General features: G+C 36.5%; 1 protein-coding gene across 3 annotated transcripts in view; it reads right to left on the bottom strand.

Annotated features, from left to right (window-relative positions):
- The window catches only part of NYAP2 (neuronal tyrosine-phosphorylated phosphoinositide-3-kinase adaptor 2), a 309,354-nt gene that overhangs the window by 279,882 nt on the left and 5,547 nt on the right, over nt 1–23,925 (bottom strand). For all 3 annotated transcript variants that reach the window (XM_032857361.1, XM_032857363.1, XM_032857364.1), the window contains one exon: nt 19,689–19,926. In XM_032857361.1, coding sequence (XP_032713252.1) covers nt 19,689–19,909 — 221 coding nt within the window. In that variant the 5' untranslated portion in view covers nt 19,910–19,926. The remainder of the gene's footprint in view (nt 1–19,688; nt 19,927–23,925) is intronic.

Here is a 23,925-nt window from a genome sequence, read left to right as displayed (position 1 = left end):
TCTATTAGTAGTTTATAGGTGAGAAGAACAGTCACTGGTTTCCAGGATGAAACAACCCTTTGGCTATTTGAGAAAGTCCAGCAAAAGTATAGGTCACTTTACAAATATTCCAGGTTTTTACACTTTCTTTGGTTTGAATGCCATTCTGTGTCAGAGTTGGTTTTTTTTTTTTTTTTTTTTTTTTTTTTAGTTTTACTTATTTGAGAGAGGGAACGAGCACACAAGTTGGGGTGGTGAGGAGCGAAGCGCAGAGGGAGAAGGAGAAGCAGACTCCCCTCTGAGCAGGAAGCCCAACATGAAACTCAATCCCAGGACCGTGGGATCAAACCCCCAGCCAAAGGCAGCCACTTAACAGACTTAGCCACCCAGGTGCCCCACATATGGCCATTTTTTTTTTAATTTTTTTTTTCTTTTAAGATTTTATTTATTTACTTGACAGACAGAGATCACGAGTAGGCAGAGAGGCAGGCAGAGAGAGAGGGGGAATCAGGCTCTCCGCTGAGCAGGGAGCCCAATGTGGGGCTCGATCCCAGGACCCTGAGATCATGACCTGAGCTGAAGGCAGAGGCTTAACCAACTGAGCCACCCAGGCGCCCCTGGCCATTTTTTACTCACTTTTAATTTTACATATGGATATCATTATAGAAGATGCATTAAAGCTTAGAATAGAATTATAGAGTGCTTTAGAGAAAATAAGAGGAAAACAACTAATGTCTGTGAAGACAAGAGAGATTTTCAGAGATGACTCTTGAACTTAGTCTTGAAATAATCATAGAGACCCACCCAAAGCACAAGGTCATAAATGGTGTGAAATACACAAGCCTGAGCTGAGGCAGGACTTGAGGGGAACCACACGTCCTCTATAGTTGAAGAATAGTGGCCCCTCTAGAAATACTGACATTCCATTGAACCCTCACTACCATCTGGCAAGGTGGGCATTGTGATTGTGACTTTCATGGATGAGGACACTAAGATGCTTTGAGGATAAATAGAGTTGACAAAAATTACACAGTTTGATGGAGTGCCATTATTTGTAGCCCATTAGTATTGTATAAAAAATGATCCATTTGTTAGCAGTTTCCTAGGTGTTAATTACTGAATGGTGATTATCTGGGCAACACTAAAAATGCAGACAGTCTGGATATTCTTTAATATTCATCTACGTTTTTTGGAGTTTTGTGGAGAGAATCTTAAGGATGAGAGGCAACCTTTCTGTTTCAAGATCTTTAACAGATTTTTTAACTATTTAATCCCAAGATTCCACATTTTATGGCCCAACTGTTTTCTATCTAAAATCTGAACTAAATGAAATAATTTAGGCCAGTTATACAGGAAACTAGTCTTGTTTCTCATTCTAAATTCTGCAACATTGCTATGACTCCAGGATACCACTTTCCTGCTAGATGAAGTTACATATTAATCAAAATCTAAGGAAAATATGTAAATTAGGGGTTTGCTGCCAGCTTATTCCCACATTCAATTCACATCTCTATTTCACTTAGGTATCCCCTTAAAAGGACAGTGCTTACCAACTTTTTATTGAGAATGGATGTAATAAATCATTCAAAGAAAAGTAAAATTGACTGATACTAGTATGACTATATTAACGTGTTCTCTCTTCATTTACTTTATAAAGAGTGAGCCAACATGGAAGCCAAAAGAATAATTTTATAATTTTGAAATTTATGGTTATACCAAAGGAAGTATTTTCACAGGATAAGGGTTAAATTAGCATCTGCTGAAATGACAGTATATTATTAACTTCCTATTAATTTGAGTAAGGTCTCATAATATCAAACGATCATTCAATCAATCATTCAAATATACTTATTGAGCATCTATTGTTATAGGGGCTAAGAATGCAGTACTAAGCAAAGCAAAGCCTTTGCCTTGTGTTGTGTATATTTTAGTGAATAAAAGTTAACACTCAGGGGTGCCTGGGTGGCTCAGAGGGTTAAAGCCTCTGCCTTCAGCTCAAGTCATGATCCCAGAGTCCTGGGATCGAGCCCCACATCTGGCTCTTTCCTTGGTGGGGAGCCTGCTTCCTCCTCTCTCTCTCTGCCTGCCTCTCTGCCTACTTGTGATCTCTCTCTGTTGAATGAATAAATAAAATCTTTTAAAAAAAGAAAGTTAACACTCAGTTAGTGCTTACTGTGAGTTCTCTTTTAAACCCTCTGTATGCCTGATGTCATTGATTTCTTTCATAACATCCTAAGCTATAGGTACTATTATTATCACTCCTGGTGAGAACTGCAGCCCAGAGAGTTTGAATAATTTGTCCATGATCACACAGCCAGAAGAAGTTAGGGACAAAATATGGCCTGGAAGGAAGTCTGACACTGTAGATTACACTGTTAACTGCTACACCTTACAATGGATTCAAATGAAAATACTAAATACGTTTAAAAAAAAAAAAAAAAGGGAAAGAAAAAAAAAAAGCCAATAGTAGGTATAATATGGAACTAACACATTACAATTTTCTTTTGACTTCAATTATCAAGAATTTATTTGTGACATTGGGACGCCTGGGTGGCTCAGTTGGTTAAACAGCTGCCTTCGGCTCAGGTCATGATCCCAGTGTCCTGGGATCAAGTCCCACATTAGGCTCCTTGCTCCGCAGGGAGCCTGTTTCTCCCTCTGCCTGCCACTCTGCCTGCCTGTGCTTTCTCTCTCTGACAAAAAAAAAAAAAAAAGAATGTGACAAATTACTTCCTTTTTTATCTGTATGTTTCTCACTGTAATGAATATAAACTTGAGTTTGCATTTCAACATTCTCTCCCTCTCTCTCTCACACACACACAAATAATTCTACTTTCTCTTAATCTAGTCATCAAGTTGAAAATTGGACATTTATATAACATGCATATTGATTTAGTCCAGTTTTATCATCCAAAATTGCCTTCATTAAGGTAAAATAGGTTATAATACAACTCCTGCTGGTTGTATACAATCCAAAAAAAAAACAAAAAAAAAAAACTAAAACCCAAAATTCAGTTCTGCTCAGATTGTTCTCTACATAACAGGTAGTTTCCATCCTACCACAGCACAGAAGATGCAAATTCTTAAATGTATTAGACAGAATTCTTTTTAAACGTCCGTTTCAAACAGAAATTTCACGATGGAAACCCTTTTTAATTTCCCCTTCACATTAAGTTTGCCATTCTAACTGTGTGTCAAGAATTTAATTGCAGCATGAAATTAACCAGTTATAAAATACTGTACTTGTGCCCTTGCCTTCCAAAGCAGAAGGCACTAAATAATTTGCTTAATGGCCTCTAACATGAGACCTCAATTTAATAAGCAAAGTGCCCTTACTTGTTGGATAAATTCCTGATGAGAAATGCTCAGTGTATAATCCATCAAAACATCAGTAGATGAAGCACACACCTTCACAAGCACCATATTCACAGACAAGGAAACAACTAAAATAAAAGTAAAAATTCTGATATGCCAAACTGAGTAATTTGAAATAAACTGTTGGGGAGATGTGCATTAGTATGAATGCACCTGCTGCCTTCCCTAAGGCTGTGTAGGGTTCTGCTCCATAGTGAGAGGGACATGGTCACTCCATTGACATGAACTTGCCAAGCACCTTGTGTGTTTCTCTCTCCTTTTCATGAAAGTTTTCTCCATGAAAACTATTGTTGAAGTTGCCAAAAGTTTGGTTTCTAGAAAAGCAATGTTACTGTACCAATTAAGTGCCAGTTGAGACATGCAACTTTTCGTATAATGGAAATAGCTTCCAATTGTTTTTGGTCTACTTTATGAAAAACTGCAAGGTTTATTTTAATGACTCTTAAACATTTTGCAAACTTACTTATAAATTGAGAGACTGAAGAAGAAGGAAAAAAAGTCTGGCATTTCAGTGACCTGGCTAAAATTTTGTTGACCTCTACTCTCCCTTTTCATTTTTGTCCTTACTTTATATCTAATTTATTTCTACCTAATGCTTTGGTTTTAGAAAGACCAAGTCTTAACCTGGCCACATATAAATATATGCAGTATAAATATCATTAGTGCAATGGTAGCTAATACAATTATTTATATTTACCTGTCTAAACTATAAAAGTCAAACCTGAGGGCTTTAGAATTCCCTCAAATTATAATTTCCTCCTTTTTTTTGGCCTCATGTTATATTTATTCTATGTTTCTAATAAAATATCAGGCGAGCATAACTCTTGTTCTCAAAGGTCATTATTCAAAAATTTAAAATCTTCATATGCTAATATATAAGCCATGTACAACAGAGGACTCTTCCTACAGTCTATATGAATTCGAGTTGTGTTATTTATGTGGTTATTTGCTTTGCCCAGGAATTATAATTAGGGTTTGAATAATACAAATTGAGGCTGAGAACGTTTAGGGAAAGTATACAAATGGGATGTTTGATTAATCTAAGTACTTATACTTGAGAAAAAAATAATTTAATGAAAACTTTAATTAATTCATTGTCTCCCTTTCATTGTTTAATACAAAGTAGCATTTCCTTAGTTCATTTCTTTGGTCTCTCCTAATGAATTTGAACAGGGTGAAGGAAACTCTTTTTCTCCAAAGTTCAGATATGAATGCAAACAAAAATGGAAAAAAATGTTGATTTTGAGATCTATCAGGTCTGATCTTAAATACATTTGACTGTTCAAGGTGTTGGAAGTAGCAGGTCTATCTACTACATACTATTTCTTGTATGAATTCATTGCCAAATACATTGCATCCTTTTCAGGAACTAACAGGGGTGCCTGAGTGGCTCAGTCGTTTAAGCATCTCACTCTTGGTTTCAGCTCAGGTCATGATCTCAGGGTTGTGAGATCAAGCCCTATCTCTGGCCCATCTGGACATGGAGCTTGCTTAAAGTTCCCTTTCTCCCTCCACACCCCACCCCTCCAAGCATGCTTTCAAAAGGAACTAACAAATCATGCTAGTTGGCACATGGAAATAGTTTTTATTGCATCAGGTTGATCATTTTGAGCCTGTTCATTAAAATGGGGTTTCATCTGTGTGACTGTCATATAACATGCATACATTATTAAAGAACATCATTAAAAAAATAACCATGCATATATTTGTCTAGGAGAAAATCTGGCCAGGATATGAGGGATTTTACCAGTCCTCTACATGCTCACTGAGGCCATTTTGGTTTTTCCCCCAGCTTATCTTCCAAGAGCTCACACATGCCATCAAACCCGAACTGAGTTTCTCATTCAACTCTGGGGTGACAGAGGTCAGTCTGTTTTCATGTTAACTAAACCACAGTCTGTTCCAAATCAAGATTGCCAATTGTGTTAAATTAAGGACAGAGGTTCTTTGCTGAAGGCAACTTACATGGGGACTATGGAAACTGACTTCCTTTTAGAATTCTAAGTCACATTGAAACAGAAAGGCCTGGGCAGATAGGGTCACAGAATTAATGATAAATCCACAAGCGGCCTTCCTCCCTAAAACCCAATACCATCATAATCTTTCATTCCTCCACCTTAATGTAATCAGACAACAGCTCAGGCTTAGGATTTCCACTTCGTTTCAAAATGCTCCCTTCCATGCATGGTATGTCCTCAGAGACTTTTAATCTCATAAGAAGTGGTAGAATGTTTTCCCTTACACTATGGGTTCAAAAGCAGGTGTTTTTATTTTCAGGCTGTATAAGAAGCCAATGGACTTCTTCAGAATAATTACGCGATGTCGACTCAAACCAAAGAACCTCTGAGGACATACTATATTGTGCCTTTAAAAAGTATCTGTTGATAATGATGAAGGCTTCTGATAGTGAGCCATGGGGAAGGATATTAGTCATGGTAGCTATCATTAAATAGAATTGTTCATGGGTGGAACCCAGACTAAGATGCTGTAATTAAAATATTCATGGATGTATTTAGTTACTCCATTTTCCCTTCCCTTTTATCCTCTTTGTCTTGTGCCTGTTTTCCCATGATGGATATGTCTATGCTACACTAATGTCCTCATCTGACTTTGCAAACTCTGTATTGACTATCCCTTCCTGGTAGTATTTTTAGCTGACACTTTTGGCAATGGGGTTTAGTTGGATTGCTCCCTGCTGGTTTGGTTTTGGTAGATGGGTTGACAGTGTAGTTGTCTATTGCTTATCTCTCTAGTTGTCTGTCCTTTTTCCCTGTGGGTGGTGGTGTTCATTCGGACAGACATCATTCTTCTCCTTCACCTGTTTAGTCTAGTCTAACCCTGTGGAAAAAATTCATCATGAGTCAGGAGAAATTCAGCATGGCATGTATTATTGGTATTGTGATTTGGGTGGGAGCCGACCAACACTTAGGGAACAATTTATCTACCTGAATTGAACTAGACATCCCTAATGCACATGGCAGATTGATTGTACAGCTTTAGTGGACGTATTCTTTATTAATGAGATTCAGCATGATTTGCTAAAAAGGCTTTTACTGGGCAGTCATTTTCTGCCCCTCCCCCATCTCTCTTTATCCCATTTAATCTGTTGAACCATGTACCATGTTTTGAAACTGTTTCTCCTCTCTACTTTTATTTGAAATACCTAAGCTTTTTAAATAATGGTGCACAAACCGATCAGAGTACACACATATACACATATACAAACCAGATTAGAATTGAAAAGTATTATGAAACACAGGAAGTAAGGAGATAAATCTAAATCCTAAGAAGTTACTAAGGATAAATATAAGGAAAATTATATGGAAAAAAAGAAACTGAGAATAAAACTTGGTATTTCAAAGAACTGATTTCTAGAAATGAATGCGTCTGCATTAACTAGGGTTTAAAGCGCATGGAATTTCTTCCTAAATAAGATGTGATATTTGTATTGATCTCTGTAGCTGAGGGTTGGGCTCGCTGAGGTTTTGGGATTCAAACAGAGCTCAATAAAAATCCAGAGAAAAGTCACAATCTACTCATCTCTTAACCCTTTGTTTCATTATCCAGAGTCTAGTAGGGAGAGGAGAAAAAATTACACTAATTGCAATGATTTTTTTCTAAAACACTTTAGAGTTTGCCTTCTACATAATTTCATACCTTTGCCTTCTATATAATTTCATACTAAGTATGGAAGAATGATAAAAAAGGAAGCCATCCCCTATCTCCTGAGAGAAGACTCTATAGGTACTCTGATCACTATAAAGATATCTCATCATTTAAAAAAAACAAACAAACAAAACAACAACAAAAAAGACCCTCCATTACTGTTCATTTTTTTGTTAATCACAAAATGACATCTCTTCCCAAAATAAAATAAAATACCAGCTGCTGGAAAAGCAACATTTCCTTAAAAATGATCTATAAAATAACTTGTTTGACAAGTCATTTTCAGTTCTGTTTGTCATTTCTCCCCAAAACAAATACTATTTCAGTTGTGTCTCAGAACAGGCATTTTAAAAAATTATATGTGACAATGTAACAACAAGCATCCTAGGGGGTCAAGAATCCCAGTAGGAAAATTCTTAAAGTCTCACATCTCTCCATGTAATTCTCTTTCTCTTCAAAAAGAGCTGGAGAGATCAGTTACAATTACCACGTCAACCAGCATGAAAGAAGAGCTCTTTCTCCATGCATAAGGCAGTTAAGCACTATTGTTGGGCTAACCTTCCCCAAAATCCTCAAACCAATAAGAAGCTGAAACCTCTTAGCATGTAAATGCAATGTTGAAAGTAAGATTGTTCTCCAGAGAAATCAAACCATCTTAAAACAACAACAACAAAAAGAACAAAAAATATTTTAGAATGTAGCTCTTGTTGACTTCAAGTAGTTGTCATTTTATCTTCATGATTCATGATTTCTTTTTCCGTTTACCTTTAAACTAAAAGTTATGGTAGTTTCGCAGAAAGAATGCATTTCCATGAAAAGAGTAAAAATGTAGTAGCTCCTTTGCCAAGAGGAAAAACTTTGAGGGTAGTTCCCTGAAAATATCTGGAAATTCATTAGTCAATTACATTTAAAAAACTAACATGCTATACCAGTTTATTTACTATTACCTTGGGAAATCCATTGTCAGCCCACCAAGCGAGTTCAAAGCAATTTGATTTACAAATGTTTCAAAACCTGCTATACTCAAGGGACAGTTTCTCTGCTCTTAGAAGCCGGTTTAATAATTAAAACTAAAATCACGAGTTATTGCAAACTTTTGAATCTATTTGAATGTCAAAATTCTATCAGCCCTCATATAACTTTAACAACTTGAGGAGAAAGAACAAAAACGTGTGCACATCAAGAAGATGAACAGATTGATAAAGTAGGAAATTCACATTTGGGGGCCTGAGTACACTTGTCATTTGCGAATGCTCAAAGCTAACAACTTTCTCAAAGCTAACAACAAAGCTAACTTGTTTCTTTCCCTGTGTTGCTTTCTACCCTAAAGGGAGGCAGAACCTTTTTGGACACGATGTCATGTCACTATTAATATAAGCACATTATGTAATAAAGATGAAGGTGATAATGATGATGGTAAAAGCAGTAATAGTAATAATAATACTAATTCTAACAACAATATTGTTAGGTCCCCCCAAAAATGGGTACCCCAATAATGGGTCCATGATTAAAGGAGCGAGAGTGATACAAAGCAAAGGGCAAGCAAAGCTTTATTTTACGCCAAGCATCAAGAATCAGACCAACCATCAAACAGACCAGTCGGGGCTGCCCCTTACAGAGGACGACCCCTCCCTGCTTTCCAGACTAACTTTTATAGAGCAAAGGCCATGTGGTTGGGCCTGGCCACACACAGGTGGCCAATAAAATTGAAACACACACAGCAAACTCTACAGTGATACTAGGTGACCAATTGAATTACAATTTACTCTAGTAGACATTTGAACCAGCCTATCACACCTTGGTTAGGATTGGCGCCAAAAGGCTCCCAAAGGGCGGGGGCCCATACTCCTTGGTAGCTAGGGAGACAGTATGCACCCCCACCTGGCCTGACCCACCCTTGTATTTGGACTTTGTTACCTGGGACTGGTTTCCGGTACTTGTTTTTAAGTAAGTTCCCCTGGGGCGGGGGGGGGGGGGGGCAGAGTCAATTTAAGTTTTACAACAAAATGGCAGTTCAACCGGGTGGGGCTGCTCTGGCTGGATAGGCCCTTACAATATCAATTACCAGTTCTAAGCAGCAACAATGTGTTGGCTACTCCACTAGCTGCTTCATGTGTATTGTATCTTTATTCCTCTGAACAATACAAAAAGGTGAATATTGTTATTTCTAATTACTAAATGAATAAACTTAACCTTAAGAGTTAAGGGACTCTTTGGGGCACCTGGGTGGTTCAGTTGGCTTAAGTGGACTGCCTTCAGCTCAGGTCATGATTCTGGAGTCCAGGGATCGAGTCCCACATTGGGCTCTCAGCTCTGCAGGGAGTCTGCTTCTCCCTCTGACCTTCTCCCCTCTCATGCTCTCTCTCACTCTCTCTTTCTCTCAAATAAAAAAAAAAAAAAAAAAAAAAAAAATTAAAAAAAACTTACAAAAAGAAAAGAATTAAGGAACTTTTTTACGGGTCTCACTGAAGCTGGGAAAGATAGTTACTCATCCCACTTTTGTCTGTGTCCCAGGATTTTTCCACTGCTCAGTTATGCTCCCCTGCACCCCACCCCCAAACACAGTGTTACTCTAATTTGTCTTTTTACAATGAGATAATCATCTGCTGGTTTGTTGTCATACGCAAGAACAGAAAAAGTGCCTAGTGCGCATCAGTTAACAAACTAATTATCTATGTCTCTGTCATTGTAATAAAGTAGTAAGTGAATATTACCAATGTTAATAATTGAATCAACCCATCCTTGGAGCTTTTTTTTTCTCTTCAAAATTACCAAGTATTAGGCAGGCCTACACCTACATGCCTTTTGTCTTGATTCTTAGATGATAGGACTAGGGCTTGTTATCTCTGCACTAAACTGGACAATGTCTGAGAGTGGATCATGTCACTCTCAGAATCAAGATCACTAACTCCACTAACTCTGCACAATAGAGAGACCTCAAGGCAATTGTTCATTCACTGTGGTTAATCTGTGGCACTTGCTCTCCTCTGAATAAACACTTAAAAAAAAAAAAATCTGTCCTCAAACTTAAATGCTTGTGTGTCTGTATAACTTGTAGAGTCTTATAAAAGTATTTCAAACTTCTATAAAATTATGCTATCTCTCACCTACAAATTATCAAAAAGGAAACATTAATTCTTACAAAAATCAACAAATCATTGGAAGCCTAATGAACATATCAAACTTAGTACATCCAAAATCCTTCTCACCAAAACCCTTCATCTGATCTCCTTCCATCCTCGTTCATGGGAATGCCATGCTTCCACCTTGTTCTCAATCCCACATGGAACCTGTCACCAAATTCCATCCACTCTGCCTTCACAATGTATGTCCAATTCCACCACATCTCTCTGATCCATCTGGTCCACACCAACATCTCCCTCCTCATAAATGTTTTGTTTTCATAGCCTCCCAATTGATGCTCCAGCTTCTGCCTCCAGCATGACCCTCCTTTTAATTACAGAAGTCAGATAGGGCATTTTTCCTCCCAAAACACTATGATTTCTCATCTCACTTCATTTGAGTAAAAACCAGAGTCCTGACAGTGACATCCATATTCTGTCGAGATCCAACCTCGTTCCTTCTGACCTCACTTGCCCCGTTCCAGTCACACTCACCTCCGGTCAGTTCCTCCAAGGTGCCAGAAAGGCTTCCACCCAAGACATCTTCTCTGGGTGTTTCCTCATCCTAGAACACAGATTTTTCCCTCAAATGTGACATGCTCTGTGAGCCTTTCCCTGACCAATCCGTGTAAAATTGCCTTCTCCCCAGACCCCTGACCTCCAGTGCTCTGATTTACTTTTCTTCATAGACACATCACATTTTAAGTTACTCTATACTTCACTAGCTTATTGTCTGTCTCCCTCATTCTACCCCCACAAGACTGTAAATCCCATGAAGGCAAATGTTTTTATGACTTTGCCGCTTTATCCCAAGCATCTAGAACAATGCATGCATGCCGTTAAATAGATGTTCAATAAATGCTTTTAGAAAAAATTCCCGTGGAAACAAAATAGCTAAGCAACACACATAAACGTCACCCTGATAGGAAATTAAGACGTCTCCTTGGTAATGCTCTTCATTGCTGAACAACCTCATTTCTTATTCAACCATCACGTTATGCCGAGTGGTATATTTAGCCTCAAATCAAAGACTAAAATGCAATTTACTAATTAAAATAATGAATTTTAAATGCTGGTCTTTTTATTTTTAAAGCATCTTCCTTGTATATCCTATTGAAAGTAGTTTCTTAAAAAAAAAAAAGTAGTCTGCCTTTTTTTTTTTTTCCCTCTGCTTCCTGGCTGGTTAGTTTTATTCATATTCTAGTATGGACATGGATATTTCTCATGTATTTCTAAATATGAGTGTTATTGAGAACAACTTTTAACTAGAGACACGTATTTGAAGCGAAAATCCATTTTGGGAGGGGGGCCTGATTTTCCTTCTATCAAATCATGATTAAAATTAATTTCAAGGTGACCTATAAATTTATAATGAAGATGTTTTCTTCAGGTTAAGTCAAAGTTGGACAGAGCCTTGGAGCTATTTTATTAGCATACTCAGTCTCTAGCAGTTTCATTTGCTACATTAGACATGTTCTCTTAGCCATAATGCATTTTTAGTAGCTAAAAAATCATCTGACTCATAGCTTTGCTCTGTAATAATTTCTTTCTCTTATCTGGTTTTTGAACATTTCACAAAGGCCATGTTTAGTTAAAGATTGAGACTATACTCTGAGGGCCAGAAGAGTATAAAAAACAGCCCTGGTCTGAAAGCTATTGCCTAATTAATCTATAACCATCTCTAAATATTCAACATTACTTCTAAAAAAAAGATTACCTGAAATTTTCCAAACGGTATCTTTTCGATCATTCGGGTGGCCATAGGTTTGGATGTTTGGAAGGTCTACTCTTTGCTGCAATTTCCTCAGCATTAGGAAAGCTTAATCCTCATGCCGACTGGCCCATGTGGGGTTATGTTCTGAAAGCCCTCCTCTTGCCAACATCTGTCTATTTATTTCAGATACGGAATACATACTAAGATTCTCAAAATCTACAGTCAGGGCTAGGTCCGGAATCTAATTCAGATGGAAACAAACCACAAGCACAAATAGCTCCCAAGAAGGTCAGTGAGGAGGAGAAGGAGGCTTATCTTTAATGAGCCATAAAAGGCCCCTCTTTCTGTGGCTTCTAATCTGTCTCAGCAGGTGACTGAATGAAAAACTTAAAATCGTCTTCATTACAAATACGGAGGCAGTGTAAATTGTAAATAGATGAATGCTACTGATATTTGTATTAATCATATTAGGTCTGTGGTGACCCTTCCTGAAGATGGCAGGCTAGAAGAACAGAGAGCACTTTGATTTGCACAGTGAACAGGCACAAAGGCCAGGATGGACCAATGTGATGTCCTTCGGCTAAGTGGAGAGAGTTAATATTAACAGGCATAAGTGTTGTCCTTAGATATATGCTCATTAATATTAACTTTCCCCACCAGCACTAAAAAACAAAACAAAATAAAACATGGAACACTTTCAATAAATCAATTTATTTAGGATCAGCCTTGTAGATTTGACTTCTGGCTCAATAAAGAGCAACCAGTGAGGGATGGAGAAGGTGAATTATTGAATTCTGTCTTCTGGTTGTATGGTTCGATGAATAAAAATCTCCCCATACGTCTGGTGTTTAACCAAAATTACTCCATTATCTGGATATCTCGTTTATCTTTGATTAAAAAAAAAAAGAGAGAGAGAAAGAGAAAATCTGGATGCATGATTTTAACATAAAAACAAGCAAAGCAGCTTGAGGTCCCTTGAAATGATTAATACAAAAGTGATTGGAATTAATCACAAGCACAAGAGGAAGCTGAAATTAGAGAGGGTTATTAAGATACTGTCTGCTGTTTAATCTCACCCCCTTATCAACACATTAACCTTGTTTTCTCTGCCTGAGCACTGAGTCCTACAGCAAAATTAGGTCAGAAATTCACATCAGATCAGATCAGCTGATGCAGTCCAGAAAGACCCTGACATGCTGCAGATTTGAATTTCATTCTAGATAGGATTATGGCTGAGGGCTTTTTGAGTTTGTTTCCTGGGCTCTAAGCATAGGAGCTTTCACTAACTGTAGAGTATTTCTACACTAGCTATAGAGTTTTTCTAAATATTTTAAGACTAGATGTAGAATATTTTACATTTAGTATTTTTAAGAGTTGACACAGTTCGGTTTCTAAACACTAGTTCATTTAACTGTTCTCAACTCACCTGAGCAATGGTGTTTCAAACTCTGTTTTGATATACAGAGAGGATATTTCATTTTTCTACATGCCTCCAATTTAAATAAACCCAGTGAGATTATCTATTCATGACCAAAGTAGGTATTCATATGGCACTGAATGGATAGATCACTCACAAAAATGCACTTCAGCAAATGCTCTCTATTTCCATACAGTCTTGCCACAAATCATGAGTACGATTTCAGAAGCCATAACTACCTAGAGAGGATTTATGTAACTGTTAACATTTCACTTATAATAAGAGTAATTATGTCTTGATTAATCATTTAAAATATTAACCAATTCAAAACCCTGGTATTAGAAGCATTTGCTTTTTAGATAACAGTGTTTTAGAAAAAGAAGAACAAATACTTTATTTTTATTTTTGTTTTTCCTCCATGGTTTAAAGGATATTTAGTGGTCCTTTGTTTCTCTTTGACTCACAGAAATACTGTAACCTTCAAATATAAATAACTTCCATGTATACATACTAATACACAATTGCATGTATTTTTTTAAAGGAGCTCTAAGTAATCTAATTCCATTTCTTACTGTCACTTTTAAAGAGAAAATATAACCTCACATAGGTCCCTTGAGGGCATCCACAGGGAACAGAGATGTTCCTAATCAGCCTAAGTAGTCCTTTGTGACAGAATCACTTTGCTCTAGTGGAGAGCTGTCTTCCAGACTTGCAAATGTTTGGGAGAATTTCACTAATGTAACATTTGTTTCATTAGGGAAAAAAAAAAGAAATCCAACCCAGTCGAATAACAGAAAACACACTCAGAGAAACACGTACTGGGAACACATTTTCTTGTTGTTTTTTATTAAAGGGATGTTGTCTATATTGTTTTCAAAATTCTGTGGCTAATAGTAAAAGTAGACAGTGTCGGGACAAGCTCCAGAATCCAGAGAGAAAAATTCACTTGAAAGGAAGCCTCAAGCCTCAATGTGGTCTTGGTATACCAGATGCTCTTTTGATCGCCTCTCCTCCTCAGTGAATCCTAAATAAGTCTTTACCTATACATAGTGAACTTCCGAAACTGGCCTTATGTTCACAGGCACACACAGGCACTGCCTTTCCAACTTGTCTGTGGCCAGATTCTGTTCTCTTTGGTAAGTTGCCTCCCTTAATGTCTGGTCCAGTGCTGCATCAGCGGTTCAACATCCCCATCATCCCTGTTTCTTAAACATCTCTTTTCACCCCCACACATGACAAACTAGGTTTCTGTAACCCCCCTCAAGTGAGCTCACTTGTTGGAAGATGTAGGGTTTGAGTGTTTGTTTTTTTACAGTCTTTTTAATAAAAAGTAAATCTCATTTAACAGTGCCTGCACAAAGCCATTAGGATTTAAAATAGCAGAAACGATGAGCTACTGAAATAATTTTTTCATTCTCCATTAACTTTTCTCCTTTCGGTCTTTCTTTCCCATTCTTTCTCGTCAAATGTTATTTGGGGCTGCTAAAAAAAAAAAAAAAGCACTAACAGGATCACTGTTTTTATTTATTTAGAATTTTTCCCACAAGCCTTTTAATAAAATCCCATTTGAGAAACGGAAGTAAAGATACCAGAAAGTTAAGAGTGACAGGGGCTCAAGTTAGTTTAAAAATAAGGAATTGGACTCAGAAAGCTTAAGTGACTTACAACATTGAGAAAGTGATGAGGATATTCTTTTCTGAGAGCTCAGTGTTTTAAGCCTCCCAGCTTCAGCACAAAAGGCATTTCGGCACATATGTGATCCAGAAGGTCAATCATATGAAATCCTATTTCCATTTTTTAAGCAATCCTTGGCAGTCTGCACATTTCTGAAATTGCAACTGGCATATTTCACAGAGAATTATCATCAATGCCTTTTCAAGGTCAAACATGCCCCGTCTTTAGATTTTCAGCATTTATATCCCATATATTAAATCATAGCATATATTTAAGAAGGCATTCAGCAGACATGTTAAAGACTTTTAATTGATTAAGCTATGTGAATTAATGTCATATAGAATTTTGTTTACAACTGGACATAAATTACATGTTAAAAATATTAAAATATGTGTTAAATTTAGATGTGAGTATTCGGCTTTTGCTGCCAACCCTGAAACCCCAAAATGCTTGCATGACCAGACTCTTGCTAGGAGGTTTTAAAAAATATTAAAAGCATATTTTCTATTAAGAAAATTGAAGTAATTCCAAAAATGTACTACAAGAAAAAGTAAAAGATCATTGTGCTTTTGATTGTCAGAATCCCAAAATACTGGTCACCATATGAACAAAATAAGGTTGATTTGGATATTACAATGGACACTGAGAGGGGATAACTTTTGAGAACCACAGTTAGCCCTAGCACAGAGTCATGTGAGATATTTGGGCCCCTCCTCCTGTCTGATCATTGAATTTTTGGCTCTGCTGATATTTCTCTCTCAAACCCCAACCCCCAACAATATCCAGAGATCCATATATCCTCATGTTGTACATGCGCCACGCTTCTGGGAAAGAAAGACATTTAGAAGTCTTAACAATTTAGGAGGTTTTGCTAGGATTTTGTCCTTCCCAAAGATATTTACACTTTAAATTAGGATTCCAGAAAAACATGTGGAGGCGTGGGCCTTAGAGTTACCGATAGAGGGACACATACCACATCTTCAAATCCTATCACATGAACAGCTACAGAAGCAGTAACACAGCAGTGTTTGGAATAAGATGAACCAGGTTCAGGACCTTGCCTGATGGTTAGTCATTCATTCAGTCTCATTCAGCCATCCTTACCTTGGGCCATCTTTTCTCCTATGATGGCTGAACAGTCTATGTTTTTTTCTAAGATGCCTTACATCCTAAACCTTCCTGCCTACTCAAGTCCATAATCACAGTAATTTTTCCTTTTTGTTCCTAAGCCATTAGCATTTCCGTTCTATTGTAATCATTCATATCAGCAGTTTAAATAAGCTAGTTTTCTCTCTTCTTAAAGGAAATATATAGAAAAACAAAGTACCAAAGACCCCACTTTCCACTGCAACCACTCTCCATATTTTTGAATTTCTTTAGGCTTTAAAGCCCTCAAAATAGTTCTCTATATTTTGCTTCACTTCCTTTCTTCCCACTCTCTCATGAATATTATCTCATTGGATTTTGTCCCTAGACCTTCACCAAAACTGTTCTTATCAATAACACCAATGTGGGAAGAGGCATCAATTCTCAGGTTTGAACTTAACTGATCCATTCATAAAAATCTATCTTCTTTAATCACCTTTCTGACTTCATTGAGTTATCACCTTCCTTCATGGTTTTCCCCCTCTCTCATGGCTGTTCTTCCTGGATTCTTCTACAGTTCCTATCATGTAAGCACTCAGGTGCCCCAGGGAAGCGTCAGGGGTGCTTCTTCCAACCCTCCCTAATTTTAGATTCTAAGTGTACTCAACTAGACTCATGCCTTGAAATCTATAGACTATGATGACCCTCATATTTATATCTCTAGCTTCGATCTTACCATAAATCCTGGATCCAGATTCTCCACTTGAACATCCAAAAAGGCTCACAAAACTGAGATACCAAAGCTGAGCTTTTATTCCTTCAACAGTTAGCTCAAACTTCTCATCTTGTCTTTGCCATTTCATTAAACGAAAGCATCATTCTTCTCATGTTTCAGGCAAAAGACAAAGCAAAACGCATATGCACACATGCACATAAAACAACAGCAAAACAAAGTTGAAAGCTATCTTTTTGTTTGTTTTTATTTTTCTCTTACTCAACTCCTCTATCTCATCAATTAGAAAATTTTGACGGTGCCGATAATTTGATCATTTTATGCCACCTTTTCTATTATCACCCAAGTCAAAGTCACCATCATCTCTCACCTGAATTACCACAAAGGCTGTCTCTCTGGACTTCCTACATTTAGCCATACCCCAACCATCTATTCAACCCAGAAGCAAGAGTAACCCCAATAAAAATGTTCAGTTAAAACAGGTCACACCTCTGCTCAAAAATCTTCAGCGAATTTTGTTTTCTCCTTCAGAATAAAACACAAAAGCTTATTAAGCTCTCCATTATCTGGTGGCCTTCTACCAGTCTAGACTTACATCTCCCCACTCCTTGCCTTGGTCACTGTGTGACACCCTGTCCTCTGCTTGGAACACATCAAACTTGCTATTCCCTCTGCCTAGAATTCTCTTCCCGCCAATAGCCACACACCTCACATTTTGGGCAGCACTTTTACAATGTCTGAAACATCATTTAAGGAGCCTTCCCTGGGCTCTGTTTTTATCTCCTTTACCAAGTTTGTTTTACCACCTGTTATATTTATTTATATGTAATTATGTTTAGTGTTGTCGCTTCTCTTAGAATGTAGCTTCCTTATATCAGGAACTTTGTTCTATTCATTGCTGTCACCTCAAGGTCTTGAACACTGCCTGGCACTTAGCAAAATTTTAAGATGTATTTCTCCAATCAATTAATACACTTAACAGCAAATGTTTATTGAAAAATAGACCCGCTTTAGATTTTGCTGGAAGAACTGTATAGAAAAAGAGGATCATTCTGCTCATGAAACATACACTGTAGTTTGGAAATCAGCAGTCATGGTGCCTATTACATTCATTGTTTGCCTCTGGCCTTGAATCATCTTGACCTCAGATGTGAGGAGTCCTATCTATCTGACCTGGATCAGTGTCATTTCTTATGACCAGGATTAAATCTCTTTGTCTAATCCTTATTTCAGGGAGGAGTCAGAATTCAATTTGAAGATCAGTCCACTGTCTTAATATCTTTAGATAGAACCCTTCCAAAGGTTGTTGATGAAAGACAGAAGTTAATAGCACAGTGATAAGCACACTTAAGTACTTTGAAAAATCTAATGAAACTTCTGCAGATAATTCTATTTTTAAGGTTAAAGGAAAGAATGAATGATTGAGTTTTAATGCCAAAATCAGGAAAACTTTCATTTTAGAGACGAAGCTGTTTTAGAAAACAATGTGGGTTATCCTTTTTGTTATGAATTTTAGAAAACCAGTCTCATAAAAGCAAAATGCTTGCATACACACAGAAGTCCATCTGAATTACTCCCCAAAGGGAAAAATTGTCCTGAAGAAAGGGTGTTTAGTATATTCTAGAAGGGAATCATTGATACCAACTAAAATTGGGTAGAAATTAAAAAATAACATAGTCCCCAACAACATATTGGCTTAAATGTATGCAGTCACAACAATGTTTATCAAATATGTAATTTTGCAAACATTTTTATACCTGGTGATGCATAGATTTCCATTTTAATAGTCCAAAATAAAAAGATAGCACTCTTTCAAAATAATTCTCTATAACAATTCCTTTTTTGGTTTCCAATTCCCTCTCTCTCTCAAACCTCTCATATGAAGTTATTTGCCATTAAATGATTAAAGTAGTGCATCCTTATCTAGTTTCATTATAAGAATAAATAGTTCATTAAAATAATAATTTATTTTCCCTAATATCATATTGTTTGTTCACAGGAGTAAGCAAAGTATTAATGTCCGACTAGATGAAAAATCCACCAAATATCCAAATAGCTTAACTAATATTATTTAGTATCCAGCTAATTGATATGGATTAATTTTCCAAATTTTGAATCATTGCACTTAGTAAATAGACATTATTGAAGAAATAAGACTTTGTATAACACAATATGCCTCTACCAGTACCCCTATTGTGCGTGTACACACACACACACACACACAAACACATATGCTGGAAACACTATGACATTCTTTGGAAAATCAAGATGTATATCCTTCTTTGGGTTTCAGTGCCCCAGGAAATTTAGCCTCAATTTGGAAGCTGTAATCTGGCATTTATTTGCTTGTAGCTGTAGGTTTTGCAGTATAAAAGTCATTTCATTTCAACAAACCTGGGGCACTTGGTACCAGACAAGATATGTAATAGTCATAAAACTGCATAGAGAGCACATTGAGGGTTCCCCCTGCCTTCAGAGACTCATATGATTCTAATTATCGATGAGTCTTTTTATAATCTAAGAAGATGCACTATTATAAAGTAAGAACTATAAACAAAGACCATTAACTAAGGTGGAGTCTTTCATCAAACATCGACTCTGAAAATGTTTATGTGTTCCCTTGGGCTTTTATCAAGAGGTTGTTTTGTATGAGCTTTTATTAAAGAAAACTGAATTATTTCCCAGTCCCAGATGTACTTCCATATGCACAACACACCAGTAAATAACTTTTGTTAACTAAGGCAAGAGTCCTGTGAGTCGGATGAATTGTGTTTCTGTTATAGTTGAGTTGCCAATTTCACGGTCTCACCCAGCCTAATTGTGGTAAACACACTTCCTGACCAGGTGATAACATCATAGGCTTTGCAGAACTGACCAATTTCCTTGTGTATGCAAGATTCAGAATACTTTGTTTATATTTACCGTTTTATTGCTTCTTCCTGTCTTCGGCGTTTTTCATTCTTCTCCTTCAAGTAGGCCAGGTTGGTTTCATTTCTCAAGCGGTCATTCTCTCGAGCAATGTCTGATGCATTTTGAATAACCAAGCCATCATAGGCCTTCATCCCCATATCCTCAATATATTGGAGAAATGTGTCCAAAGGGTCTTCCTCAGGATTAGAACTCATCATCTTGGAGGATATCATGTAAAAAGGAACACTTCCTGTAAGATGAGAACACATTTTATTTACCTTTATCAAAGGTGAAGGTAAAAAGCAAGGCACTGTATATTCACCCTAATATCTTGTCAGTCCAAAGCTCCAATGATTATGGTAGAATCCATTTAGAGAAAACGTCTCATTAGAAACTATAAACCATCAAGTGTATTTGAAGTAAATAGTAAATGAATGTTGGTGGAGTAGTAAATACTCCCCTCAAACCAATAAAATTAGCACATCAAAGGCCAAATCTCTCACACTGAAAGGTAATATGAGCATACAAATACAGTGTGCTAACATCAATGCTTGGTTTATGTATGTAGCGTCATGATTTTGTTTCTCAGAAATGTGTTCTTATATCAATAAGATATATCAGATCCAAGCTTCATTTATTTCTAATTGCTATAAAGACTTCCCTCCTCAGTTTCAAATAGAACAATATAATTATTCGGAATGAACTTTCTTATTGTGTGTGTTTTCCTTATAATTTTAAATTAAGATCTATAAACCTAAATCCATTTGTGCAAAACATAAGCAGTAATCAAGGAAATACACATTTCTAATATAATATGTTTTGGAAATAATCCCTTTGTGATCCAACATTATTTCCCAAAATGGTCCTCCATCATGGCTTCCTACTTAATGATTCAAATATCGTAGGTCACTGAGATCACATTAATCCTCACCAGTCTGGTAATTTAAGCAGTAACAACTACAATTATCACTGCTGCATGAAGGTTTAAAAACCCAAACCATAGGACAGATTACTGAAAAACCAAAATCAAATCAAAACACAACAAAACATAAGAATTCCAACCAACACATATGATGCTCACCTACAAAATGATGGAAATAGTAACTTCTACCTACTGCTGATGTAACAATTTAGAGAGGTGATGCCATAAAAAATTTAGCATAGAGTTTAATAATAATAAGCGTATAATAATGTTAGTTAACATTATCATAATAAAAGTACAGGTAGAAGATTGGCAGCAGTGGTAATGTCAAATGTGTGTATGTGCATAGATAGATGGGTGATGGAAAACCATCAGGCAATGAAAATCAGGGTGCCCTGAAGTAGAAGAATCCAATGAATCATAGAAATCAATGAAGCCAGGGGATAAAGAAATGGTGTTTTAATCAATCAAAAATAGAACTGAAGTTCAATTAATTAATTGCATACAAGATAAGTACTTTACCCTTTTAGCTTGATAAGGCTTACTGTCCTCAACTGCATCTTCACTGTTGTATAGAAAACTAGTGTAATTGTGTCAGATTGTAAAATCAAAAGCAAAATCATTAACAAGAAAAAATGTTGGCCATTTAAAATTATAAATTACATTTATATCTTTTATTTTCTTTAAAAGGCTCAGAAAGGCATTTTAAAAATATCAGCCCAACTATCTAAAGTAGATGTCCTACACTTTCATTTTTGCCATTACGATTCATTTTCATTTTGATTTTTTCACAAGTATAATCATGTTCCATACCTGGATGGTAGCTATAGAAATTTTACTTCTTATCAGCGTTTATTAGCATTTCAGCTGTCAGTCAATTCATGTTATTTGAGTCCCACTCTGAATTTAAAGATTTATTATCCAATCTGTAAGAAATTGTTGAAACTAGAGGATAGAAGTTGTTTGTTGACTCATGATTTCTTTTTTGTTATGTTAGGTTTTATTACGTTTGGTTTGGTTTTAAGCCATAATGGGTTGACAAATGAAATGATCTTATAATTCCAACTATCTAGCATAATTGAATTGTATTATAATATCAGTCCATGAATGTAGATGCTCAAGTGGTGGACATATATAGAAATAAGAAATTATTGCGACAAACAACTACAATTTTCTGGAAAAAAAAAATAAAGGAGCATGACTCTCAGAAGGCTGAAGCATTACCATTATTGAGAATTCATTTTACCAAAGACTTCAGCACTAGGTGTACCTGGATTAAAAAAAAAAAAAGATCTGTATAACTTTATGGCAATTAATTCTACCATAGTTAAGTGAGCCAAGTCAGTCTTACAAGGATTCCAGAGATAATGCCTCAGGGTGGAAGAGGAACATTCCCACTTTGCCCTTGAGCAAAACTGAATATATCTCATTATGACAGGTATTACCCCCAAATTTGTGTTTCTTCCCTTAAATTTTCCTCCCATACAAATGACACCAGACATTCTTTATACAGCTTATATATTCCAAATATTAACAAGGTTAATTGGGTACTTCTAAAAATTAATTATTTCTCTAAGTGGTCTTTCCAATTGGCTGGAGTTTAAATTGGGTTTATTCCAAGAGAGTTTTAAACAATAATATCATAAAATATTTATACTACGGAAAGTTGTACTATAAGATTTTTTTTTAAGTTGAGGTAAAAATTTAAGGAACAAAAATCAACCATAAAACCTAGTAAAACTTAAAGTTGAGGTAAAAATTTAAGGAACAAAAATCAACCATAAAACCTAGTAAAACTTACAGATGATGAAATCCGATGAATATGATGATCATGTTTGTCATCTAGTTCTAGGGAAGGATTTGATTCTACAATTGTTCACTTATTCAAGTATTTCTTTTTATTTTATTTATTTGAGAGAGAGAGAAAGAGCACAAACAGGGGGAGTGGCAGGCAGAGGGAGATGAAGACTCTCCACTGGGCTCCTTGCTCAGTGTGTGGTGCTGGATCCCAGGATTCTGGGATCATGCCATGAGCCAAAGGCAGACGCTTAACTGACTGAGCCATCCAGGCGCCCCTATTCAAATATTTCTTGAGCAGCTATTATAAACCAGGCATTGATATGGCAAAACTGTGTCCTTCTAGACAATCACATTGCAGTGCGTAAGCATGATAAATAAAAAATCACAATGCAGTGTGATAAGGGCACTGATTCAGATGGCAGTCGCAGCTTTCATTGGTTCATCTTGATTTATGGTCACCATTTTTGAGGATGAACAAAGAACATTTTTTAACAATTATATCTAGCCTTCAAAAATAAACATAAACAATGGGCTTGAACCCTACCCCTGTTTAAGCATCACACTTTTCTTCTCTCTCGTCCAAAAGGTAGTTTGTAATGTGGGGGCAGGGCAGAAGACAGTTATGTAGTCCTGAAGAACATAACATAACTGAGCAGTATGTCCTGAAAATCCCAGTGAAAGGAACCCTAGGTCTCTGACTTTGTGTAATTTAATGAAATCCTCTAAGCTTTAGTTTCCATGTTTCTGCAATGGTGGTTGGAATGATACTTACACTGTTGGAATTTCAGTCAGAAAATTCATATTCAAGAAATGTAAGCATAATCATTAGTACCTAACATTGCTATTAGATAATTTTCACAATTCTTAACCATGACCAAAATGATATTTAGTTATCACTCCTTGATTCCTTGATAAACACTTTTTTTTTTTTTTTTTACTTTGGAACATAAGTGAATAGAATGTTTAGTGCAGTTCAATGTTCTTAGTCACAGATGTGCAAATGGAGTCATAAAAGGCATTCATAGACTTGCCCCCTACCCAAATGCATGCAGACAGATGGCTTATCCATTCTGTCCCATTTTCTACACCTAGGATATAAGGGAATTGGCACAGAAGAAACATGAAGCTCAAGCACTCAGTCTCCACCCTTCCAAGCCAAAGGATGTTTCTCAGTCAACTCAACTCTGAATGAACGGATTCATTACTTCACTCCTCACTAAAGGAAGGTTATGCCTCACTAAAGAAAAGTGAACTTGATGTGAAGTGTCTGTCTTATTACACCTGCTACAATTTCTGTGTAGTGAGAACCCACAGTCAGGTATGATCATAAATCTGTTTGTCTTTCAGAAATTTATAGTTATGGCTAAGATAGATATTGAATAAGGTATTCTCTATACCACTAAAAACTTGGCTTCATTTTGACTGCTGGATATTAAATCAAGTTCATTTCTGGCCCCTGAACGACAATCCTCTATGCAAGTATTTTGTAAAGGCTTGTCTTGAGCACCTAATTCCTAATGTTGGCAT

This window comes from Lontra canadensis, unplaced genomic scaffold (genome assembly GCF_010015895.1).
Source record: "Lontra canadensis isolate GAN:19392208 unplaced genomic scaffold, GSC_riverotter_1.0 scaffold13, whole genome shotgun sequence".
In the NCBI taxonomy this organism is placed as follows: domain Eukaryota; kingdom Metazoa; phylum Chordata; class Mammalia; order Carnivora; family Mustelidae; genus Lontra; species Lontra canadensis.
This window is presented reverse-complemented; position numbering and strand designations above follow the sequence as displayed.